Source organism: Bradysia coprophila, unplaced genomic scaffold (genome assembly GCF_014529535.1).
Source record: "Bradysia coprophila strain Holo2 unplaced genomic scaffold, BU_Bcop_v1 contig_70, whole genome shotgun sequence".
NCBI classification, from domain to species: Eukaryota; Metazoa; Arthropoda; class Insecta; order Diptera; family Sciaridae; genus Bradysia; species Bradysia coprophila.
In genome coordinates, this window is record NW_023503941.1 from 3,951,928 (window position 1) to 3,975,643 (window position 23,716).

General features: G+C 38.1%; 1 protein-coding gene and 2 long non-coding RNA genes across 3 annotated transcripts; 2 read left to right on the forward strand and 1 right to left on the reverse strand.

Moving 5' to 3' along the window:
- The first annotated feature begins 957 nt into the window (after nucleotides 1-957).
- On the forward strand, nucleotides 958-10,925 carry LOC119083813. Its single transcript, XR_005088948.1, has 4 exons — nucleotides 958-1,214; nucleotides 5,069-5,075; nucleotides 6,869-6,874; nucleotides 10,913-10,925. It is a non-coding gene; the product is annotated as an uncharacterized LOC119083813 (long non-coding RNA).
- On the forward strand, nucleotides 3,033-4,060 carry LOC119083805. Its single transcript, XR_005088939.1, has 2 exons — nucleotides 3,033-3,143; nucleotides 3,258-4,060. It is a non-coding gene; the product is annotated as an uncharacterized LOC119083805 (long non-coding RNA).
- An 8,118-nt stretch (nucleotides 10,926-19,043) lies between the features above and the next one.
- Nucleotides 19,044-20,044, reverse strand: LOC119083799 (thymidylate kinase). The gene is made up of 4 exons (XM_037193607.1): nucleotides 19,880-20,044; nucleotides 19,518-19,766; nucleotides 19,340-19,457; nucleotides 19,044-19,275 (listed from the first exon to the last, which is right to left on the reverse strand). The coding sequence occupies exons 1-4, from the start codon at nucleotides 19,956-19,958 to the stop codon at nucleotides 19,095-19,097; spliced, it is 627 nt and encodes a 208-aa protein (XP_037049502.1). The 5' UTR covers nucleotides 19,959-20,044; the 3' UTR covers nucleotides 19,044-19,094.
- Between the last annotated feature and the right edge of the window lie 3,672 nt (nucleotides 20,045-23,716).

The following is a 23,716-nucleotide window of genomic DNA, read 5'->3' on the forward strand; positions in this document are numbered from 1 at the left end:
CTATTCGGCATTCAATTATCTCTCAAATGAAACAAAAATTAGCAAAATCGGATGATATTTACTCGATTTATGTGCAAAAAACACTTAGGGCCGAGTAGCGGCCTTAGTCCAAGGGCCCAAATTTGAAACTTTTTTTGCCATCATTCTATTCGGCATTCAATTATCTCTCAAATGAAACAAAAACTAGCAAAATCGGATGAGATTTACTCGATTTATGTGCAAAAAACACTTAGGGCCGAGTAGCGGCCTTAGTCCAAGGGCCCAAATTTGAAACTTTTTTCGCCACGTTCTTTTCGGTATTCAATTACCTTCCATAAAAAACTAAATCTAGCAAAATCGGGTGCGATTTACTCGATTTATGTGTAAAAAACACTTAGGGCCGAGTAACGACCTTTGAGCCCTCCCAACAAGCTCGCGTTGCATCTTACCCAAAAACAATGTTCAGCAACTTTATTCTACTCGTCAATACCTTTCATTTGATATATCACAAGCAGCTATTGCGTAAGTATTTCGGTAGCTCTGGAAGGACCGGCCCTACCATATCCATTTTTGAACTGAAATTGAACTGAACTTGAAATTTGGCTGACCAATGTGGGAAAACTGCTTGCCGCCCTTTACCTGGTTCACACCAAGGGCTCTAACTCAAGAGTCTGTCATCCGAATTTTATAAACTTTTTTTTGTCGATTTGTATCGATTTGAAATTGTTGGTTTTATTTGAGAGGTACTTCGTACGGGCTTTCACACGACAGTGTAAAGTTAACCAGGCAGGAGCGCTGACTTGACTAGGGACCTGAATAATCTAGTAGCCCTATATTTTTTGCAAACAAAATTTTTCAATTTATGTCAGTGTTCATTTGAGTTCATTTGAGTTCATTTTCATCCAGTGTATTAGGTCCCTTATTCTGTTTCGAAAATGAACCGCTCCTGCCTGGTTTATTTTACTCTGCCGTGGCTTTCGTAATTGTGCTAAGCGCAATTTTAAAGATGAACACTTTCAGTAAATTTGCACATGCCGCACTTGGGCTAGGTGAGCAATAATGTCAAGTACGCAATAGGCTTACGGAGGAATTTGGAAAGGGACGCATAAGGGTTACAGAAGTATTAGGGTTACGGGCGTATTAGGGCTGATGACGTATTATGGTAACGGACGAAATAGATTTACGGGTCCTACGGTTCTCAGTCGAAGCAAACGCTCCGACTGTTCTGACGGCTTGTGGAGATTGGGTGCCTTTAGTGTAACTGTACAATTCAAATTGACAACAGTAACAGAATTACTCAGCCTGTTACTTCTTTCGATCGAAGCATTTTTAGTCAATCGAAGATCGATAGAAAATCTGGTACTTCAATGGTCTTAACAAACATTTTAATGTATGCGTCCAGATCAGACAGAGTTCGTCGCTGTTGATAACAGAATTGCAATTTTACGTATTATACCGCGTAATAACAGCGTGCGAGTCTTTCATATCTGCATTGGTAACGATAACATTTTCATTATTATTTTCGAATAAAAGATGATATTTTCATTGAAATAAGCACTAAAAACTGATAAAACAGAGAAAACAAGATTGTCGATTCGGGAACTTCCCCGGCATGTCAGCTGTATATTGACTGATGGTGTTGTCATTCTGTTTAAACAGCATGTGCGCGATACTTTTAAGAATGTCTATACTGGATAAAAGTATGCCAACGCCTACCGGTTTACTTTTCCATTTATACAATTCGAATGTTCGATAGCAACAGGAATTTCCAACCTTCATACAAAATTTGTGTCTGAATTCAGACATCCCACGGTAAACGATTTACTTCTGAATTTATTGGTATAAACACACACTTATATCAGCATAGCACTTATCAGTAACAGACAAATATTTTCGTTGTACACTCGCGGAATTTTGAAAACCGACACATTTTCTGTTTTGTGGTTTACTGTTTTTTTTTGTGAATTTTGCATGTATTTTTATATGGAGAAATCAGAAACTCAAGCAAAACACAGAAACAGAAAATGTGTCGGTTTTCATAATTCCGTGTGTGTAGACATGTCAATCATAACTACGATCCATGAAAGCTTGAGCAATTCCGTGAGCCTTAAATTCTTTAACAATTTTCTTTGTTCCATGTTGTTTACCATGGAAAGTTGTGGAACAAAATTTTTTCCGGAAAATGGAAAATTGTTTTTCCAATCTTAACTATCTATAGAATTTAGAAGGAAGCCGTTCAACCCGGCTGAATTCACTGCAGTTCTTTAGTTCTACGAAAGGGGTCTATTGCACACAATGTCTTCCAAACCTTGACTTCGCCTCCGATTGACAATCGACATCTAGTGCGATAGTATACTAGATACTCTACGACGACTGCATAAGAAGTGATTCTAATGGTTTAGTAGCATAATGACACCAGTGGACACACATACCATATATGAAGGAAAGATTTATACGACATGTAGTAGAAAAACGTAGGCTAAAAATATCTGTGTTGGTAACACTGATTTTGACATCCAACAAGCTCAAACTCAGTGTTACCAACAAAGGTTCTTTCATCCCACGAATATTCAACTTTGAACCGTAGTTCACACGAGTTTCATTTTTAGCTCCATTGATCATAAAACCAGACCTGTACCAGACACGAGACAGTGAAGCTAAAATTAAATAATTTTTTCTAACTTTGTGGTCATCAAAATTACATTTGATTGAAATTAATCAGTAAATCAACAGTTCATTGTCAACGTCGTTTGAGATGTTAAATAAGTTGTTATTTTCACAAAGCTAACCACAATGTTACAAACATTTATATGGGGCTGTCATTGTTTGAGGTTAGCTTTGTGAAATTGACAACTCATTTGACACTATTTTGAGAGAAGAAACCGTTATTTGACACTGATTTCTAATAGACGAAATATTGAGAAATTCATACAGTCAAGGGATTTGACCCACCCAACAGGTGGGACGTAATACTTCCTATCAAAAACAGATAAAGAAATTGATAAACATTTGCCTTATCTCCAAGAACACGTCCATAAAATATGACAAATTTCTTTTTATTCAAATTTAGTTTGAAATTCAACGAAGTACGTTTGAAAATCGAGTTGCAGTAGTTATCGTAGAGAAACTAGTGATGTGGCCAATAAAATAATCTACTGAGACACGTAAGCTTCTTGTACTTAAATAAAGTCAAGATATTATGTAACGTTGCTGCAGTAGCGACTCAAATGTTTTCAAATAGCCGTAACTAATAGAAACCTTTTTTTTCACAATTTCAGTGTCTTTCTAAATCACGGGGTGTCAGACTGATAAAATGGAAAATTGGGCGTCGCCGTAAAACGAAAATTGAGTCAATCAGACAACTACTTACGTCTTACGAGCGAAAACTTGAACAAATATTCGGAGAAGCGTCATAGATTTGAATAGATTTTGAACGAAAATTATTGTAGGAAAAGTACGTCCGAACATCGACATTACTCAATCTAAAATGGTCGATTTGTCGATACCGTGATTTGGGAAACATTTTTGTGCTTGAATTATCGAAGATACGTAAGAGAAACGATAAATTGTTCTCGAAAAACCTCTTCGAAATTTTCATGTACCGCAAAAGTTGTCCCAACCACTGTCAGAATCGGCGATGTTAGACTTAGCAAAGATTGTGTCTGGATGATCCTCTCCTAAAATCATTTTTCGTTTCTCTAAAATCTCTTCGAACCTTTGCAGCGCCTCCGAATATTTGCCCAAGACTGCAGTACCGATCAGCGACTTCGAATTTCGTACTGATTGTGGTACAATCAATAATAATTTTGAAATCGCTGATTCGTAAACAATTGGGGCAAATATGCGGAGACACTCCAAAGGTTCGCAGAGCTTTTAGAAAAATGAAAAACCATTTTTGGAGAGGGTCATCGAGACACAATCATTGCTAAGCCTACCATCGTTGATGTACGAGAAACGAAAAACCAACTCAGGAGTTGATCACCCTTCACCATTACATTAAGTTTGACAAAATAATTGTCTTAGTCATTTGTGTCAGATTTGTAGCTTTTATGATTTGTAATTAAACGACACATCAAACGATTTTTTTAAATTAGTTTCTTTTACACGTAGCTTGAAGACAGCACCTTTTTACATTTGTGGAACTAGTCACATGAAAAGAATGAGAGCGCAGAAATCCACAGTTGGGTTCAAATTTTGCCTTTTGGAGACAAGGCAATCTCTGTTACTTCCCTTCTTGGTATAGTATTTCACTAAAAATTTTGTAAATTGTTATTCGTAAAGCCTAGTATACAACCAGCCGGTGAAATGAAATTTTGACAGAAAATGTATGGGCTATCTGTCAAAAGTTTCAGCTCATGTGAAAAATGTATGAGAATTTGAGTCTCGTTGGTCCGCAATCAGTTCTTATTGAATATTCTCTTAAGGGCCAGGTTAAGGCGTTTCAAGTTACTAACGTTGTTGCACCTGCTAAATTTGTATGGAATCGAATTCACCTCACCACTAGTTCCACCTCTACTCAAACGATAGCAGTATGGGTGCAACATAACGATATTAAATTCACCTAAAGGTTCGGATCCTTGCGTAACTGCTCATTTGCATTACCTTCTGTGTTTATATAACTACTTTGGTCGATACTTCTTGTCATCTGTCTTTTTCTTGGTGAACGAAAAGGTTGTTCATTAAAATCAAAAAATTTCGTAAGTGGAATCGAAATGGACTAGATTGAAACACGTCATTCTCAGAACGTCAATTTATGAACTGAAAATTTCGATTTTTAGGGCGGTGTATTATCATTTAGGACGATATTATGGTACAAAAATCGATATTGGCCAAAAAGCTGGCAAAAGCAGGTGAATTCGAATCATTCTGCGATTAAAAAACATCTCTTGGAATTTCCATCGCATGTTTTCGATCCTATACCGAAATTCGACAAGGCTTTTTCATCTGTTCTTGGTTTGCAATTGTCGAGATTAGTTGACCGAGAGTAGTAGTTTCTGTTACTTGAACGGAGTGAATTCAATAAACTAGTCGGCCATTTGAATTAACAGTCATGTCATTGCATCAGCCGAGTTGAAAGCGTTGAAAGAAGGTTTTAAGTGAGTGAGTTGAAGGATTGGAAAGTCTTACTGGAAAGCCTTGATGGACATACCTGCTGAATCTGTGGTGAGTGGTGGAACGTTCAGAATCGGAGATTCATTTTTTGAGAGCTTTCAGTTTGTTGAGAGCTTGAAATCAATGAAAGTAGATAAGTAGGTATGGCCAGTCCATACAAGTCGGAGCACATACGGATTTGCATGGCGCCACCTCAAACGAACTCATTTCTAGTGGAAATTTGCACTAAAAATGAGTTCGTTTGAGGTGGCGCCATGCAAATCCGTATGTGCTCCGGCTAGAACAAATTTGAACGTTTGGCCATACCTATCCATTTACTTTCATTTCTTGAAATTTCTTTGTTAAAGGATTTGACGTTGGTTTTTACTGTGATGAATTTCCCTAGTCTGATCTTCTGACAAAATATCTCTTATGAGAGTCCTTTTCTGATGGAAATCTGACAAACTCCTAACGCTACTAAAATTGACGTTTATTTACAGCGCTGTAAATAGTAGCATTCAACGGTTAAAATTCGGTTGTGCAACTGTTATTACACCGCGGTTATAAATTATTTGAAGATAACCCAAAATAACTAACTAGTTGTCGCAACGTTGCTACAACTTTGCAATAACGGTTGTGCAACGGTTTTTGCCCAGTTGCGAAAGTTGTAAGATTCTAGTAACGAATTGGTTGTAAGACGGTTATACAACGAATTGGTTAAAGTTGTAAAACGGTTGTATGACCGACGTAGGACTTATAAATCACATTTGAAAATTCGATACCGTCTTACTTATTAGTTGTACTACCGTTTCACAACTTTTTCGTTTATCATTAAATTCAGCTTATAGCTACACTTTCAAGAACACGTTTTATCTGGAAAATTGTATGTGCAATATTCGTAAATCAATTTACATTATTTATGCACTGAAAAGATGTTTTTATGCACAGCAATTCAACTGATTTTTTTTAAATTATTTATTATCATTCATCATTTGGTGCGTAAATAAAGTAAGAGGCACTGTGAATTGTTCTTATTTTATTCACGGTTCGATTTTAGTCAACAATTCAGTCAGTCACACGTTTTTCCACTCGTTTTTCTACATCTTTGATAATTAGCACCGTATTGTCTTAATGCCAATTCAACAAAGTTTTATCCATCAATTTCACTTTTATTGTAAGATACTGACCCTAACTCCTATCAAGAGACCTAACAATAGCTATTTTCATAATAAGGTAGTAAATGGGATTGTTTTGCGCACTAGATGTGAGATTGCCGAAACGAGCGAGGCGAGTTTGGCAACACATCGTGTGCGCAAAACCCCCATTTACTACCGTGTTAGGAACAAGGTTTTATCTCCTGTAATGTCATAATCACCATAAAAAACAAATTTCAAAAATCAAACTGAAACATAAACACGCCATGACGCCATCATTCATTTATATTCCCCACAAATGAAACACACATCTAGTACACTGTCAAGAATTTGTCAATTTTCAGTGAATAAATGAAAAATTATCGAAGTTTTCCGTGAATAAATGTGAAATTATCGAAGTTAGCCGTGCGCAAATGAGAAATTATCGAAATTTTCAGTTAATAAACGTACGTTCTGTGTGTATAATATTGCGCCCCTGTGGCGGTTTAAATTGTATGAATTCCTGGTAGCTAAAAGAGATGTCGCAAGTATGAATCGTTAAGTTAATAATCGCCCTCTGCTGGCAATAAATGTATTAATTTCTATCTATTTAAGCGCGAACAAGATTGTAAATCGCTCTCTTTGTCTTCGGCCTGCGGGCGGAGATAGTTGTAGCCAATAAAGAAAGATAAAATACAGAAGAAGACCTGGATTTTATTCTTGGTCCTTCGAGCCGGATATGAACCAGCGACCTATGGATGGTTTAAATTTAGCCCATTTTGATTCTAAAAGTGACACTCAAATTGTGAATATTATGACATTACAGGAGATAAATAACATAAAGAAACCTAACGTCGACAACAGCGGTAAACAAAACTAGTGAAATTGATCAATAAAATGTTGATTTACGAATTGGCAATAAGTTAGAAAAATACGACAATTCACAAAGTATTCACAATTTTCAGCACAAACATTCTTCAAATTTCATTGTTTCACATAGTGACATCGTATGAAAACTGAAACACTAACCGTGGATTTACATAGCAACGTAAAAGTGACAGATGCAATGTTTTTTAAATACTGCAACCCGAAATTTCATTCATAAAATTAAAATTATGAATGAAATTTCGAGTTGCCGTATGAGAAAATTTTTGCATCTGTCACTTTTACGTTGCTATGTAAATCCACAGTAAAGCATAAAAAGTGTCTCATAGATAGGTATATATTCCGAGCGAACTTTTTAGCATGACATCTTGATTCCAACTGACGCAAATTTGCAAATGGATTAGTTGCTCAACCGTTTTACGACAAATAGTGAAAGAGATTTCCTCAACTTATTGGTTGCATAACGATTAATTGACGAATAAGTTTTTGGCAAAAATTATCTATTCACTTATTCGTTTATTAACGGTTGCACCACTAATTCGTTAAAAATTGAATGATAACGAATTAGTTGTGAAACGGTTATATAACGAATAAGTTATTTTGAGCATAACTTATTCGTTACATAACCGTTGGACAACGAAAAAGTTTGCAACGAATAAGTCATTTTCCAACCGCGGTTATGAAATGATACTTGGGGCGTTACTGTCTCGATGGCACATGTAAGGAAAATCGTTGAAAACTACTTGCCATTGACTGATGAGTTGTAGTTGAAAGGACCCTTATGTGACAAAACAGTGTCTTATTTCGGACTAAAGTTCAAATCCTTTAACGGGAATTTTTGTTAGGCTCAATAAGAGTACTCATTTGGAACGACTGTTGCTTAACGGCTGATTATGCTTTTAGTTCGTTGTAAATTGACAACGTTAAAAATGAAACGTACTGCGGTGTACCAAATACAATGTTGTCTAACAAACGATAATACCGTTCCAGTCGATATTGTCCTTGTAGAAATGTCTCGCCACCTTTTCAAAAGAACATGAACATGACAGTTGTCATTTCAAACAATGTGCTCTATTTTCGCTCAACAAAAAGTATTCCATGAGAGAGCCGTGACAACGCAACCTGTCAAGTAAAACAAAGCAATAATTAAAAAATCTCAATTTTGTCTCTCACACTGAGTCCTTTTTTGGTAAGTGGAAATCAAGCCTTAGTCTTTGGGACGTGATAACTTTGCACTTGTTCAAATATTCACAACTAAAATATAATTCAAATGAAACGAGGTTTCGTCATAGCCTGATATAGCCGAACACTTTCGGAATGGGAGGTGTATATATAGCGAATCTAATGAGATGAAGCGATCAGGGACGCCGACTTGTGTTTGGGAGTAGTGGTGCTCACACAACAAGCGAATCTGGGAGTAGTGGTGCTCTTTCAAGTAAAACTGGAAAGATGTAGTGGTGCTCATCATTCGAGTAGTGGTGCCCGAGCCTCGCTTGTCCTTAGAAGTCGGCGCCCCTGGAAGCGATTAGGGTAAACAGTTCCCTAACAACCAATATATCAACATTTTATTTTCGTAAGCGTTATGGAGATTTTATTTATTTATTACTTACGACAATTCAACGGGCTACGATGGCTACAATTACGGTTATTAATTTTGTGGATAATATTCACAGAAGTGCTATGATTGACCACTGTTATGAAAAAACAATCTGAATTCAACAAGTAATTTATCACAAGGCAATTAATAACCAAACAAAACAGTGCTACCGTAACCATCATAAACATTTCAAATGCTTCAGTAGTTCAACAACCATTGACAACGTAACATGAAGTACATTATACTTACGACACGCTTAATGTTACTATTGACAACAGTACGGAGTCAGCTTAGCCCTGAAGTAAATGTTATCAATCGACTGAATGAGTTCTTCTGCTTCGATCACAACATCTTTTTGCTGGATGTTTCTGTGCAAGATCAAAATCGACACGTTCTCATCAGCGCTAGAAGTGATGTGCACATTACGCCTCAAACAGTTTACATATTTGATCCCAAGAGCAATCTCAACGTAACTCAACAGAAACTGCAAAAAACGTTGACGACAGAAAATGGCCGGAATACATTTTTAATCGTTGTCGCTGCTGAGTTTAGCTTTAAGTCGACCATAAATGGCACACATATTTTGGATGAGGTGATCGCGATGCAGCCGATCAAGAACAATGTGAAAATTGGAATCTTTTTCGAAAAGACAATCAGTTCAATGGAAATGGTATTGCAGCTATTTCAGTGGAGTTGGAGTAACAAGATTGTGAACATCTTTTGTGCGTTCTATTTGAACGTCAAGGAAGACACTGCATCGTCGTCGTTTAATGTATATCGATTTGATCCGTTTGAAGCAAAGTTTCTGATTAATTTGACGGGAAGCAACTCGTTTCAAAATTATTTTTCCCCTGGCGACAAAATTCCGAATTATCACCACCACCCGTTCCGACTTTTTGGATTTTTTATCTGGGAAGTTCGCGATTTTGAAGCCGACTATTGGCGTACTGTTATACGCATTTTCAATGCATCGATGTCGATGATAAATGTCACCGATGAGGCTTACGCAGAAGGACGTTTCAAGACGGTAAGGGAAGATGCAGGAGTGTTTGTAATAAGTGTAAAACATAGCGTGGAGCATGTGGTGTTATATCCATTCGGATTTTCATGGCTACAGCTTTTAGTGCCTCATGCTCAGCCGTATACAAGCATCGTCGCCTATTTACAAAATTCAACGTGGACGCTTCTTTTTGGATACATTTTCGTTGTAATTGCGTCGGCTTCGTTTCTATTGGTCGTTTCCGGTTGTGTGCACACGAACAAAGGAAATTCGCTTGTTCGATGTGTTGTCGACGTCGTGAATCTTTTAATAAACGACAATTCAGCCATCAGGTATAGACAGCTTCATCGTGCCGACATTTTTATCGTTGTACCGTTAACATTCACCGGGTTAATATTTACGAATGGCATTTTGTCTGTCTTTAAGAGCTACCTGACAGTGCCAATTTACCAGCGTCAAATCAAAACAATCGACGACCTATACAAATCCCATGTAACGATCGTCGCTAAAGGCAACTGGAATGGAACAGCTGAAATGCTGAGTAGACTGGACGGACAAAACTGGGACAAAAGAGTGCATTTGGCAGATCGAGACCAGTTTCAGGGAGGTATGGAACAATTGAACTATTCTGTAGCATATTCTGTGTTGAGCGTCTCGACGCCGGTGTATTTAAACATGCAGAAACGGTTAAACTTGAAAGCGTTTTATTTGATAACGGATCAGACTTTGAGTCAATACTTTTTGACGTTACCCGTCAATCCCGATTATCCATTTCTCGAGCAGTTAAACGTGATCCACCAGCGATTGATTTGTCATGGATTGGTTGAGAAGTGGATGTCAGATGCAGACGAAAAGGAAGTGTCACAATTAACGAAAGCCAAACGGGCTAGCCTTCAATTCAAAAGTAACGATTCAGATAGCGACGATTTTGGTGGCATAATAACGATTATTTCGTGTGGATGGCTTGCGGGTGGAACTATATTTATTTGCGAATTAGTTTGGAACAAAATTCAACCTCAAATTAATAAATTGAAGCGGACACCTTGAAGAAGGTGTACAACGCCCATGCGTTGTAGTCGATATCACACAAAAACTTTCATTTTCGTGTTAATGATTATTTACTACAAGTTCCACACGTGATGTGGAATTCGTTTACATTTTGGACAGCACAGTTGGATTTTTGACATTGGAATTTGTGGTGTGCTTGTTGCCATGTCTCTGTTGGAGTTTTTTCAGTTTTTTGTTACTTTTATTTGAAATTTTATTTTCGTTTGTTTCATTTTTGTGGAAAAATAGTTATTGATTAATGTTTCGGGTTTTGAATAGAGCAAAAGGCCAAAGAATTCAATAAATTATTGTTCACATATATTCATAGCCGTGAAATATCACCAAGATTTTTTATTTGCGATTCGTCACATTTTGGCGTTTCTTCTCAATGAACGTCAACACAAGGTATGGTCGAATGTCAAACTATGTCCTCCGGTTTGTATGAACTCTGGCAATTTTTCTTGTCAGTGCATCATTGTTGGTTGATTGAACGCTCTTCAAGCATGAGTGCTACACTAAATAGAGTACTGAAACGGTACAGTGTATCAAACAAATTTTGACACTGTAAAAAAATCTGGAAACATTTTTCGTACAAAATAGTACTCTATTTGGCAGCTGTCACTCAAAGCTTTTTTGCTTGAAGTGCGTTGGTTGATTTGTTCAATCACCACAACAAATCGTCAGAGTGTGAAGAAACGTCACGAAAAATCACCAAAGTGTGATTACCTCGGAATACCTTTATACATCTGAAGAGCCTAATTTGCTCTATTCTATTGTAGGGATCAAGTAACTGGTCAGATCCGAAGGTAGGGGTAGCTGTTAAACTGGGCCTGCAGCATAATGGACTCACAATTATTTTTCAAAATTTTTTATTGCCCATTTTTCGAGTGGTTTTGTTCAATTATTGCTGAATAAGCAACACCAATCAACCACAACAGCAACTACATGATGTCGTGCCACAAAAGCCTCCCATACTACCTCCAATGCCACAAGCACCTGGACAGATCATGTGAGGATAGCAAATATTTGGAGACCCACAAGCACGATCAACAAATCTGCAGGCGTCTGCAGTCGTCAGGCAAATTGCTATAGAAAAGTAGAAGTAAGTTATAATGTGTCATCCATAAGGACATATTTATGGAACCAAGTGCAAGATACTTTATTAGGCGCTAGATTTGCCGGAGGTAAAATCCACGTCGTGTGCCTTACAAAGCCCTTTGCACCGAGTTGCATACAACGTTTTTTTTGCAACTGAGGCATCTAAAGTGCGCAAATTGTGCACATTATGATGCTGAGTTGCATAAAAAATTGTTACGGAAATTTCCTTGATTACCAAATAAAATGCCAACAATGATGAACACGAGGAGCTTTTGAGAAGTCATAATTGTCGTCTTGAATCGACCAAAAGTTAAAATTTACTTGAAATGTTAATTGACTACTAACTGCATGGATCTGATTTTTTGTTTGTATTTATACCAATCGCGTTCCGCAGAGACCACCTAAAGTAAAGTTTTATCAGAACTGAACAGCCCACGCAAGTGGCAATCGCACTTGATAAGATGCTAAATCTGATGCTATTTTAAATAAAAAATACCGAGAAAAATACCAAAAGGAAAGTGCCACTTTAATCAATCAATTCGTAATTCGTTGCATAAATACTGATTATGGTAATAGGTCGCATGCAGGCCTGGACGACCGAAAAGAATTCAAATCGCATTGCGGTCTATATATCGACATTAAACACTGTTTTTCGGAGTATTACCAAACATTATTTCTCTCAATTATTCCATTGATATGACGTCATTATTATTTATCTAGGTACATGAATATATCGATAAGTTGATCGTTTCCGCAATACAATAAAACATAATAAGGTACCAGTGAATATACCACGCACTAATACTCTTCTGTATAGTACACGTACACTCGCTACACTCGTGTTTGTGCAATATACAGAAGAGTATTAATTCTCGGTATATTCACCGGTACCTTAATATACTATTTTTTTCCTGATTTTTAAGCAAGGAGATACTTGGCGTTACTTGGGATGTGATCTGTATTAAAGTTCATCAGCTTGTCCTAGTGCTGTTGAATGGACAGACCTTCTTGCATTTTTCGTTAAAGGTGAGTGTTCTCTCTAATTGATAGTTTTGAATTTTGGCAGTCAACTGAACACCTCCTCCTGCCCATACTTGTCCAGGTCTTTTTGTGTCGTAAAAGAAAGCTGTGTGCGCCTTAAGGCCTTTAGATTTTTCTTTGTTCCATTTGTTTGGCACGAAAAGCTGTGGAACAATTTTTTTATTCCCAGAAAATAAAAAATTGTTTGTCTGGCCGGAAAAGCCATTGACAAGAAAAGTTTTAAAGTCGAAGCTTTCCGAAAGTACAATATCTTTTTGAAAATTTTCTTCTGTTCTGGAAGGTATGGCCCATTAGCGATATTTCATGGAAGAACTTTTTATTGGAGGAGTCGGAATGAAGTCGGTATTAGGGTTCCCCCAAAAAGTGTCCCGGAAAACTCATCAGCTTTGAAGCCATTTTCTTTGACCATTTCCAATCCATTTTTGTGAATGAAGTGTCATTCGTTAGCTTCATTCAAGTACTTCTGAATTCAACCGGCCAGCTATGATCCATGCTCAAGAGCTGGGGATATGGTCAGGGAAACTTATGTATGTCAAGTTCGGACTGTTTAAGTTTTTTTCTAGATCAAAATGATCTATAATTTGAGATACCGAAAAGAACGTGTCGAAAAAAGTTTCAAATTTGGGCCCTTGGACTAATGCCGCACAGTGTTCCAAAACGTTACTGCCACATTCATAAATCTATTTTTGACATCAGTACGTCACTTTGCGACCCCTTTATGTCCGGAATTACCCTACAGTAACAGTAGACTTTCGAAAAACCAAGAAAAATTTTTGTTGGTTTTTTGGGTTTTGGAGCCCATTTTCCCCGTGAGGGGTTTGTAAATTTTCCATGTTAAATATAAAAATCCTAAGGACGTTGCAACTTGCATTGAGACACCTCAAGCATACTCCTTATGGTATTTTCTATGTTCCCGAACCTACCTGCTCACCAATCGCTGTAAAACAGATCTCTTATTCCACATTTTCATCAATAACCAAAAAAATTCAAAAAAGCCTCATGAAATAAAATCGTTGTCTCTAACATTTCTGCAGTAGTAAGTGAAGGCGAGAGGCAGGGGAACATAGAAAATACCATAAGGAGTATGCTTGAGGTGTCTCAATGCAAGTTGCAACGTCCTTAGGATTTTTATATTTAACATGGAAAATTTACAAACCCCTCACGGGGAAAATGGGCTCCAAAACCCAAAAAACCAACAAAATTTTTTCTTGGTTTTTCGAAAGTCTACTGTTACTGTAGGGTAATTCCGGACATAAAGGGGTCGCAAAGTGACGTACTGATGTCAAAAATAGATTTATGAATGTGGCAGTAACGTTTTGGAACACTGTGTGCCGCTACTCGGCCCTAAGTGTTTTTTGCACATAAATCGAGTAAATCTCATCCGATTTTGCTAGATTTAGTTTTTTATGGAAGGGAATTGAATACCGAAAACAACGTGGCGAAAAAAGTTTCAAATTTGGTCCCTTGGACTAAGGCCGCTACCCGGGCCTAAGTGTTTTTTGCACATAAATCGAGTAAATCTCATCCGATTTTTCTAGTTTTTGTTTCATTTGAGAGATAATTGAATGCCGAATAGAATGATGGCGAAAAAAGTTTCAAATTTGGTCCCTTGGACTAAGGCCGCTACTCGGCCCTAAGTGTTTTTTTGCACATAAATCGAGTAAATCTCATCCGATTTTGCTAGATTTAGTTTTTTATGGAAGGGAATTGAATACCGAAAACAACGTGGCGAAAAAAGTTTCAAATTTGGTCCCTTGGACTAAGGCCGCTACCCGGGCCTAAGTGTTTTTTGCACATAAATCGAGTAAATCTCATCCGATTTTTCTAGTTTTTGTTTCATTTGAGAGATAATTGAATGCCGAATAGAATGATGGCGAAAAAAGTTTCAAATTTGGTCCCTTGGACTAAGGCCGCTACTCGGCCCTAAGTGTTTTTTGCACATAAATCGAGTAAATCTCATCCGATTTTGCTAGATTTAGTTTTTTATGGAAGGGAATTGAATACCGAAAACAACGTGGCGAAAAAAGTTTCAAATTTGGTCCCTTGGACTAAGGCCGCTACCCGGGCCTAAGTGTTTTTTGCACATAAATCGAGTAAATCTCATCCGATTTTGCTAGTTTTTGTTTCATTTGAGAGATAATGGAATGCCGAATAGAATTATAGCAAAAAAAAGTTTTAAATTTGGGCCCTTGGTCTAAGGCCGCTACTCGGCCCTAAGTGTTGCACATAAATCGAGTAAATATCATCCGAGTTTGCTAATTTTTGTTTTATTTGAGAGGTAATTGAATACCCAATGGAAAGTTGGCAAAAAATTTTGGGTTTCTAAAATAATGTCGTAAATTGTTGGTTTTATTTGAAAGGTACTTCGTACGGGCTTTCGTAATTGCGCTATGCGCAATTTTAAAAATGAACACTTTCAGTAAATTTGAGCATGCCCAACTTGACTTGCATTTTGGTAACAGACGCATTAGAGGGTTGTAGACGTATTAGAGGTCCGGGCGTATTACGGCTACGTTCGTATTATGGTTACGGACGAAATAGGATTACGGGACGTACGGGGCTAAGTCGCAGCAAACGCTCCGACTGTTCTGATGCCTTGTTTCTTATGAACTGGCCTGCTGTCGACAGAATTCAGAAAAGAACCAGAATATCGTCAGTATTTCCTGGGGTTCTATAGTTCTAGGATAGGGAAGACAGTGGACCATGAAGACGTGACTTATTTTTAGGAACTGACCTCTGGTGACTTCAAATTTGTTAAAAATCCAAACGTTAGCCGAAATAGTGTCCAACAACGTAAGAAATGTCAAGGGTCTAGCACAAATAAGTGGTAGGAACATCAGAATTCGACATTATCTTGAATGAGTTACTCCATAAACAGTCACAAAAATAATGTCATCGGGGAACGGGACAAATAAAATCATGTTTACTTCCCAAAGAAAAAGCTTTCGTAAACTGTAATTTTCAGAGGAATATCGACCATATTATTTATTTATTTATTTATTAAATAGGGCGTATGACTAGTTACTCAGTCATACTGCACTTAGGCCGCCTGTGGGCCCATTGTGCTCACCCTTTTGGAAAAATAAATTTATAAAAAGTTGGTGCCGACGTGCACTGCATATGTATTTAGAGCGGAAACTTTCCATACTACACGTATGTAGTTAAGAATATCCCTTCAGTGCACTATTTTGATGTTACCGTATGTTAATGGTGATGTTACCCAAGCAATTATACCTACAAATGTACAAATGCTCGGCATTGGCACCTGTAGTGGGTGTGTAGTAGTAATTACACAAACAAACGATTACGTGGAACGCTTACAAGCGAATATTCCTTCTGGAACTCCAATTGCCATTAACAAAGCTCGACTTGTTCTCTTTTACATAGCTCGACTAGAAATTCGTCGTGTAACAAATCCCGACAAGGCCTGATATGTTCAATTTCTACTTAGCTCGACTAGAGCCGTGAATTTTGTCGTGAGACAGGGCCCGACCAGGGCTTACGTTTTTTTTTTTTTTTTTTTTTATTATTATTATTACATAGACCGACTAGGGACGTTTGTTACACAAAACCCGACTAGGGTTTCGTTGCATAGCTCGACTAGAACTATTTTTTGTCGTGAGACAAAGCCCGACTTGGGCACGATGTAATTAATCGCTATAGCTCGATTAGAATTATTTCGCCGTGAGACGAAGCCCGACTGAGGCATCGTTTAATTCATTTCATAGCTCGATTAGAACTATTTATTGTCGTGAGACAGCTCACAGTGAATCTAGGTTATAAACCCGAGAGAACAAAAGTCGAAATGAAAACCGCATGACCACAAACAAAAGAACAATGATCTTCTTTGTACGCACCACTTTTATACAAAAGCAAACGAACATGATACATGAATACTTGTATAAAATCACAGCAAAAAAATAGACAAGCACAGGAAAACAAATCTAAATGGACTAATTATATTGTTGAATTACAATTATTGAATTACAAATTCACAAAATCAAAATTTTGTAGCGCAATGCAAGACGAAAACGCATTTTAGAGAGCGACGTAAAAACACGTCCGTTCTCCATGCCGTCTCTACTCGTCTCTATCGACCATAACATCCCAAATATAGAACATTCCATAATCCTTGAACAGAAATCAAAGAGAGGGGAAGTAGTGACGAAATCTATGTGCAAGAAACACTGGAATTAGTGTCGCAAATTATAGCTACGTATCAGTTGTTGATCGAGAAAAAACTTACAAAATCCTTATTAGAACATACATGACTTTCCTAGGCCGTATTTCAGGCTCCTGAACAGTGAACATGGATTATGAAGTACTTCACAGTAGTTTTCGTATTACACCACTTTTATGAATTTTCCAGGACACTCACGAAATATCGGTAATGAGCCATACTTTCCACTATGAAAAGTTTCCAGAACAGCAGAAAATTTTCAAAACGATAAAGCATTGCAGGTATTCCGACTGGAAAAAACATTTCTTTCACATCTTTTCATGACAAACATCATTATGAGCAAAGAAAAATCCTTTAAGTTAAAGGACTTGGATTATTGGACGGAAAGCGCTTGTAGAGTTTAAACTAGGAGGTCTTACGTTTCACAAGGAGTTTGTAAGAACAGAGTGAATGTCCTCATGATGCTGCTATTGCTATTTCCGTCCGGAAAGAATATACTTTGACCATGAAAATATCATGCTTCCTGATAGATGAAAGGCGAAAGGTGTGGGACTATTCCTGGCTTCATTCGAACCCGATATTCCCACTTATTCTTTTCGGCTGCAGTGCGATTTACATTCACAGAAACTTGACCGCTTTTTGCTGTAGCGACGCACTATAAACAGGTACCAGAACAGTTTTGAAATGAGTGGCCTACTCGACGAAGTATTCAGAATTTTTCTTAGTTTTTTTATGTTGGTAAGAGAAATGATAACAGATGGCGTTGCTGCAGGTATAATACCAACCCGGACCTATAATAAGAGGCTTTTTGACAGTAAAAAAAATGGTTCCGGTGCCTGTTTATAGTGCGTTGGTATAGAAGAAAGCATGTTTACAACAATGAAGTAAAGGATTCTTGGAAGAACTGTTAATTAGGGCGTATCGAATTTTGCAAATTTTAAGGACCGCGATAGCCTGTGTGCGGAAAACGTAGATCATCGAAAACTGTGTCCGGGCATGTGGTTGATGAATCCGATGGAGCCATGGAAGAAGTCCCCCCGGGCGGCTTTAAGTTTCCGATGGTCATAATTCGGAAAGTTGAGAGTATTTTTGAAAACAATGTTCTAGCGGGATGTAGAGCTTTGAAAACTCTACAAATCTACCGAAGAAACCTATGGTCCAAAAGTTGCCATTGCCAAGATTGCCTAACATCGAAAATGTGACCTTTTGGTTTTTGACTTATATTTCCTGAGAGACAAATGATTTTTTTTAGCCTGTGGTATGAGGTGGTGGAGGAGGTCGAGCACTTCCAGTACACTAGGCATGTCCCGATCCATTATACACTTGAAATCACTTTTTTAACCTTTTTAATTGGAATTTTTAAGAGTGGCCACGTCGCCCACGAAGCAAGTGCAGACACTGCAACCGGTACTGGTGAGTCGAGGACACCTTGGCCAGTAAGTATGCATAACAAATATTTTGTGAAAGAGTTCAGCTACTGTCATGGAACAATAGTCATGGGACTACATTTGGTTCGAACTATGTGCTACTCTTTCAGAAGAGCTATTGACAGAATTTGAGGAACTCGAGTCGAACTTCTCCCACGCCATTTAAGATCAATCTGAAACTATTCGCGTTTGCTGAGTTGAAGACGTGCCTCATCTATCCCAATTAAAATCCATACCCGAGCTTATGAGATACTCAACAGTTTCGGTTGTAGGGTCTCAGTTTAGCGCATAAAAAGGTCACAATGCAAAGGTTCCGTGCACGATGTGCAACAATTGGGCCAAGTGTGCGTAGCCACAGAAAATGTGTTTACGACGGGATGTGCTGATGAACACGATGAACACCAACTTTTCGACAATAAATTTGTTGAGAATTGCCTATCTGCTACTCGTCAAGCGACCTTGACCGTGAAGTTTCGAAATTTTAACGGAATTAATACCTCAGCCTCATCAGACGAATCGTCTCTACATCACATTGTCGACCACGATCGGAAGTTAAAAATCCCAGTTTTCTACCAACATTTGACCCGTTAAGGTCGATCGTCTTTATTGGATATTATCACCACAGAATGTTCAATGGATCATTCCCAGCCGCATGCATCGTCTCTTCGACATACTGATCCAAAACTGCTCCCAATTCGCTTTCACTGCGATCGGCGTCCACCTTTTGCCAATACGAACTGTCATAAAGTTTGTCGAAACAATGCCGCACCTTCCGCTGGAATTCTGTGTTCTCGTATCTGTGTCCGATCAGTGTTGATTGATTGTGAAATAATCGGACAATGGAAAGGACATTACACGTACCTTTCGTCGCCAAAGCCACTTCGCTTTGCCGTTGCTTCCGGTGTCAGTGTCAAATAGAGAACCAGATCAGGTTTCAAGAGACCAGCCTCCGGCGCCTTACACCATTCGTAACTGAGACCTGAGAAAATTGCGGTTGGAATTAGCATCCAGAGGAACTTTTCCATCTAAATCCACTTGCCCTTGGCTGCACTGTACGCCACTCCAGAATATGAATATCGATCCACCACCAATGTGACTCCGTCCAACAGCAATTTTTCCATTTGCGTTTTAGTCTCCCATCGATTCAGGCTGAACAGCAAATGTATCGTCTCGTCGCCAAACTCTTGTTTGTTTGTCAGAAATTTGTTGATTAAACTGCCACATTCGGTACTTCGGTCCGGAAAGTTCATGTATTTCGCTTTCTTGCCCGACTGCAACAGCCGTTCGACTAAAAGCAAAATAACGGGACACAATTGTTCACTGTAACTGTGACTGATACAGCTGACCATCGGCTTCGACAACCGGAATCCGGTTGGGATTTTTCGTTTTCGTTTTATTTACCTAAATTTTTGCACTGTGTAGTCTTTCCGGAACGATCACAGCCTTCTAACACAATTAATGCTCCTCGGAATGTTGTCATTTTAACTCGTTCAAATTTCAATTCGAACCGTCGCTACTCCAAGAACAGGTCTTTCCCTTTGTGTTGTAATCAAAATATGATTATGAACCACCCGCAATGTCAATGTCAAAACATTTTCCCGCTGAAAAATGGCGGATTGGTTCAGTTGTGTTGACCAGAGAGATGTCGATTTCGAAGGTTTATGGCGCATTTTGCTTCGCTGTTTGAATAACTATTATTAAGCTTCAGGACCATATGATATTATTCAGTCATCTTTCAACCAAATTTTCACGAACACGATGCCTCGTGTGGTTTGAGCTTTAAGGTGGCCTACTGTATGAAATCAGAACTGTCATATACCCGGAGGTAAAACGGAATCAAAACGGATGACTGTCAATTCAGGCCTAACATGTTCTTTAATGGCCCTGCCACACAATATGAGTGACATACACTGACCAAAATAAAAATTTTCCATACATGTTGACAGAAACGTAACGATATTAGCAAAAAAATTCAAATCGATGAGCAAGTCGTACCAACGGTTACAAATAAAATATTCAGAAATGAATGAATGTCGATTATTGCAAGGTTTTTAAAGAACAGGTTAAGACACTTACGAAGGCGGGTGAAACACAAATCTTGACAATTTAGACGTGTATATTGTTTGAAAAGTCAACTCGAAAGTGTCCTAACCTGTTCTTTCAGAACCTTGAAATATTGTTGTTTGAGACGGAGTAGTCTTAGTAATTGCGGATGAAAAAAAAAACAGCCGGAATATTGCAATGAGAATTGAACGCTTTTCAATCACGTGAACAAATCCTTATTCACACATAAACAATAATAGAGACAAAAACGGCGATAAAAATCTCTTGACTTTTTTTTTTAGCCCCGTACGAAGTACTGGGGGCTTATAAGATTAATATGCCGTTTGTAACACGTCGAATTGGAAGCAGACAGTAAGGGCAAAGCATTTGGTTATGTTCATAGACTACGAATCCGCAATAAAAAAAATGTCCGTCCGTCCGTCCGTCCGTCCGTCCGTCCATCCGTCCGTCCGTGACCCCTCTAGCTTGAGCAAATCACAACATTTTTTCAAAATTCTTTTTTTCCCCGATTGGTATCGACAAAAGTAAGGTCAAGTTCGAAAATGGGCATGGTAGGGTCGGCCCTTCCAGAGCTAGGGCCCTATAGGTGTTTTTCAGTCTTTCGACGATATCTACCGAAATACGCACGCAATAGATGCTTGTGATATATCAAATGAAAGGTATTGACGAGTAGAACAAAGTTGCTGAACATTGTTTTTGTGTAGGATGCAACACGAGCTTGTTGGTAGGGCTCAAAGGTCGTTACTCGGCCCTAAGTGTTTTTTGCACATAAATCGAGTAAATCTCATCCGATTTTGCCAGATTTAGTTTCATTTGAGAGATAATTGAATACCGAAAAGAACGTGTCGAAAAAAGTTTCAAATTTGGGCCCTTGGACTAAGGCCGCTACTCGGCCCTAAGTGTTTTTTGCACATAAATCGAGTAAATCTTATCCGATTTTGCCAGATTTAGTTTTTTATGGAAGGTAATTGAATACCGAAAAGAACGTGGCGAAAAAAGTTTCAAATTTGGGCCCTTGGACTAAGGCCGCTACTCGGCCCTAAGTGTTTTTTGCACATAAATCGAGTAAATCTTATCCGATTTTGCTAGATTTAGTTTTTTATGGAAGGTAATTGAATACCGAAAAGAACGTGACGAAAAAAATTTCAAATTTGGGCCCTTGGACTAAGGCCGCTACTCGGCCCTAAGTGTTTTTTGCACATAAATCGAGTAAATCTCATCCGATTTTGCTAGATTTTGTTTCATTTGAGAGATAATTGAATGCCGAATTGAATGATGGCAAAAAAAGTTTCAAATTTGGGCCTTTGGACTAAGGCCGCTACTCGGCCCTAAGTGTTTTTTGCACATAAATCGAGTAAATCTCATCCGATTTTGCCAGATTTAGTTTCATTTGAGAGATAATTGAATACCGAAAAGAACGTGTCGAAAAAAGTTTCAAATTTGGGCCCTTGGACTAAGGCCGCTACTCGGCCCTAAGTGTTTTTTGCACATAAATCGAGTAAATCTCATCCGATTTTGCTAGATTTTGTTTCATTTAAGAGATAATTGAATGCCGAATTGAATGATGGCAAAAAAAGTTTCAAATTTGGGCCTTTGGACTAAGGCCGCTACTCGGCCCTAAGTGTTTTTTGCACATAAATCGAGTAAATCTCATCCGATTTTGCCAGATTTAGTTTCATTTGAGAGATAATTGAATACCGAAAAGAACGTGTCGAAAAAAGTTTCAAATTTGGGCCCTTGGACTAAGGCCGCTACTCGGCCCTAAGTGTTTTTTGCACATAAATCGAGTAAATCTTATCCGATTTTGCCAGATTTAGTTTTTTATGGAAGGTAATTGAATACCGAAAAGAACGTGGCGAAAAAAGTTTCAAATTTGGGCCCTTGGACTAAGGCCGCTACTCGGCCCTAAGTGTTTTTTGCACATAAATCGAGTAAATCTTATCCGATTTTGCTAGATTTAGTTTTTTATGGAAGGTAATTGAATACAGAAAAGAACGTGGCGAAAAAAATTTCAAATTTGGGCCCTTGGACTAAGGCCGCTACTCGGCCCTAAGTGTTTTTTGCACATAAATCGAGTAAATCTCATCCGATTTTGCTAGATTTTGTTTCATTTGAGAGATAATTGAATGCCGAATTGAATGATGGCAAAAAAAGTTTCAAATTTGGGCCTTTGGACTAAGGCCGCTACTCGGCCCTAAGTGTTTTTTGCACATAAATCGAGTAAATCTCATCCGATTTTGCTAGATTTAGTTTTTTATGGAATCTAATTGAATACCGAAAAGAACGTGGCGAAAAAAGTTTCAAATTTGGGCCCTTGGACTAAGGCCGCTACTCTGCCCTAAGTGTTTTTTGCACATAAATCGAGTAAATCTCATCCGATTTTGCTAGATTTAGTTTTTTATGGAAGGGAATTGAATACCGAAAAGAACGTGGCAAAAAAAGTTTCAAATTTGCGCCCTTGGACTAAGGCCGCTACTCGGCCCTAAGTGCTTTTTGCACATAAATCGAGTAAATCTCAACCGATTTTGCTAGTTTTTGTTTTATTTGAGAGGTAATTGAATACCCAATGGAAAGTTGGCAAAAAAATTTGGGTTTATAAAATAATGTCGTAAATTGTTGGTTTTATTTGAGAGGTACTTCGTACGGGCTTTCGTAATTGCGCTATGCGCAATTTTAAAAATGAACACTTTCAGTAAATTTGACCATGCCCAACTTGACTTGCATTTTGGTAACAGACGCATTAGAGGGTTGTAGACGTATTAGGGTTCCGGGCGTATTACGGCTACGGACGTATTATGGTTACGAACGAAATAGGATTACGGTTCGTACGGGGCTAAGTCGCAGCAAACGCTCCGACTGTTCTGATGCCTTGTTTTTAAATTAGAAAACGAAAGATAGAAATTAGAGAAAGGAAAATAAAACGAAAATAAAATCAAAATTAAAATCAGAACAACTTAATCGAGCAGACAAAAACTACTCACATTTTCGCCTATGGTCAACCATTTGCTATGTGTCTTATCATATCGAAACTCGATGATTCGCATCTCGACGAGAAATTTTCTTGCAGATCTTCCAAGACGGTCCGAATTCTTTCAACTTCCAGTGTCGAGTGTAACAAATTTGTGGGAAACGTGCGTTGGACTCCGAGAATCGTTTTGAGAATTTTATTCTGTG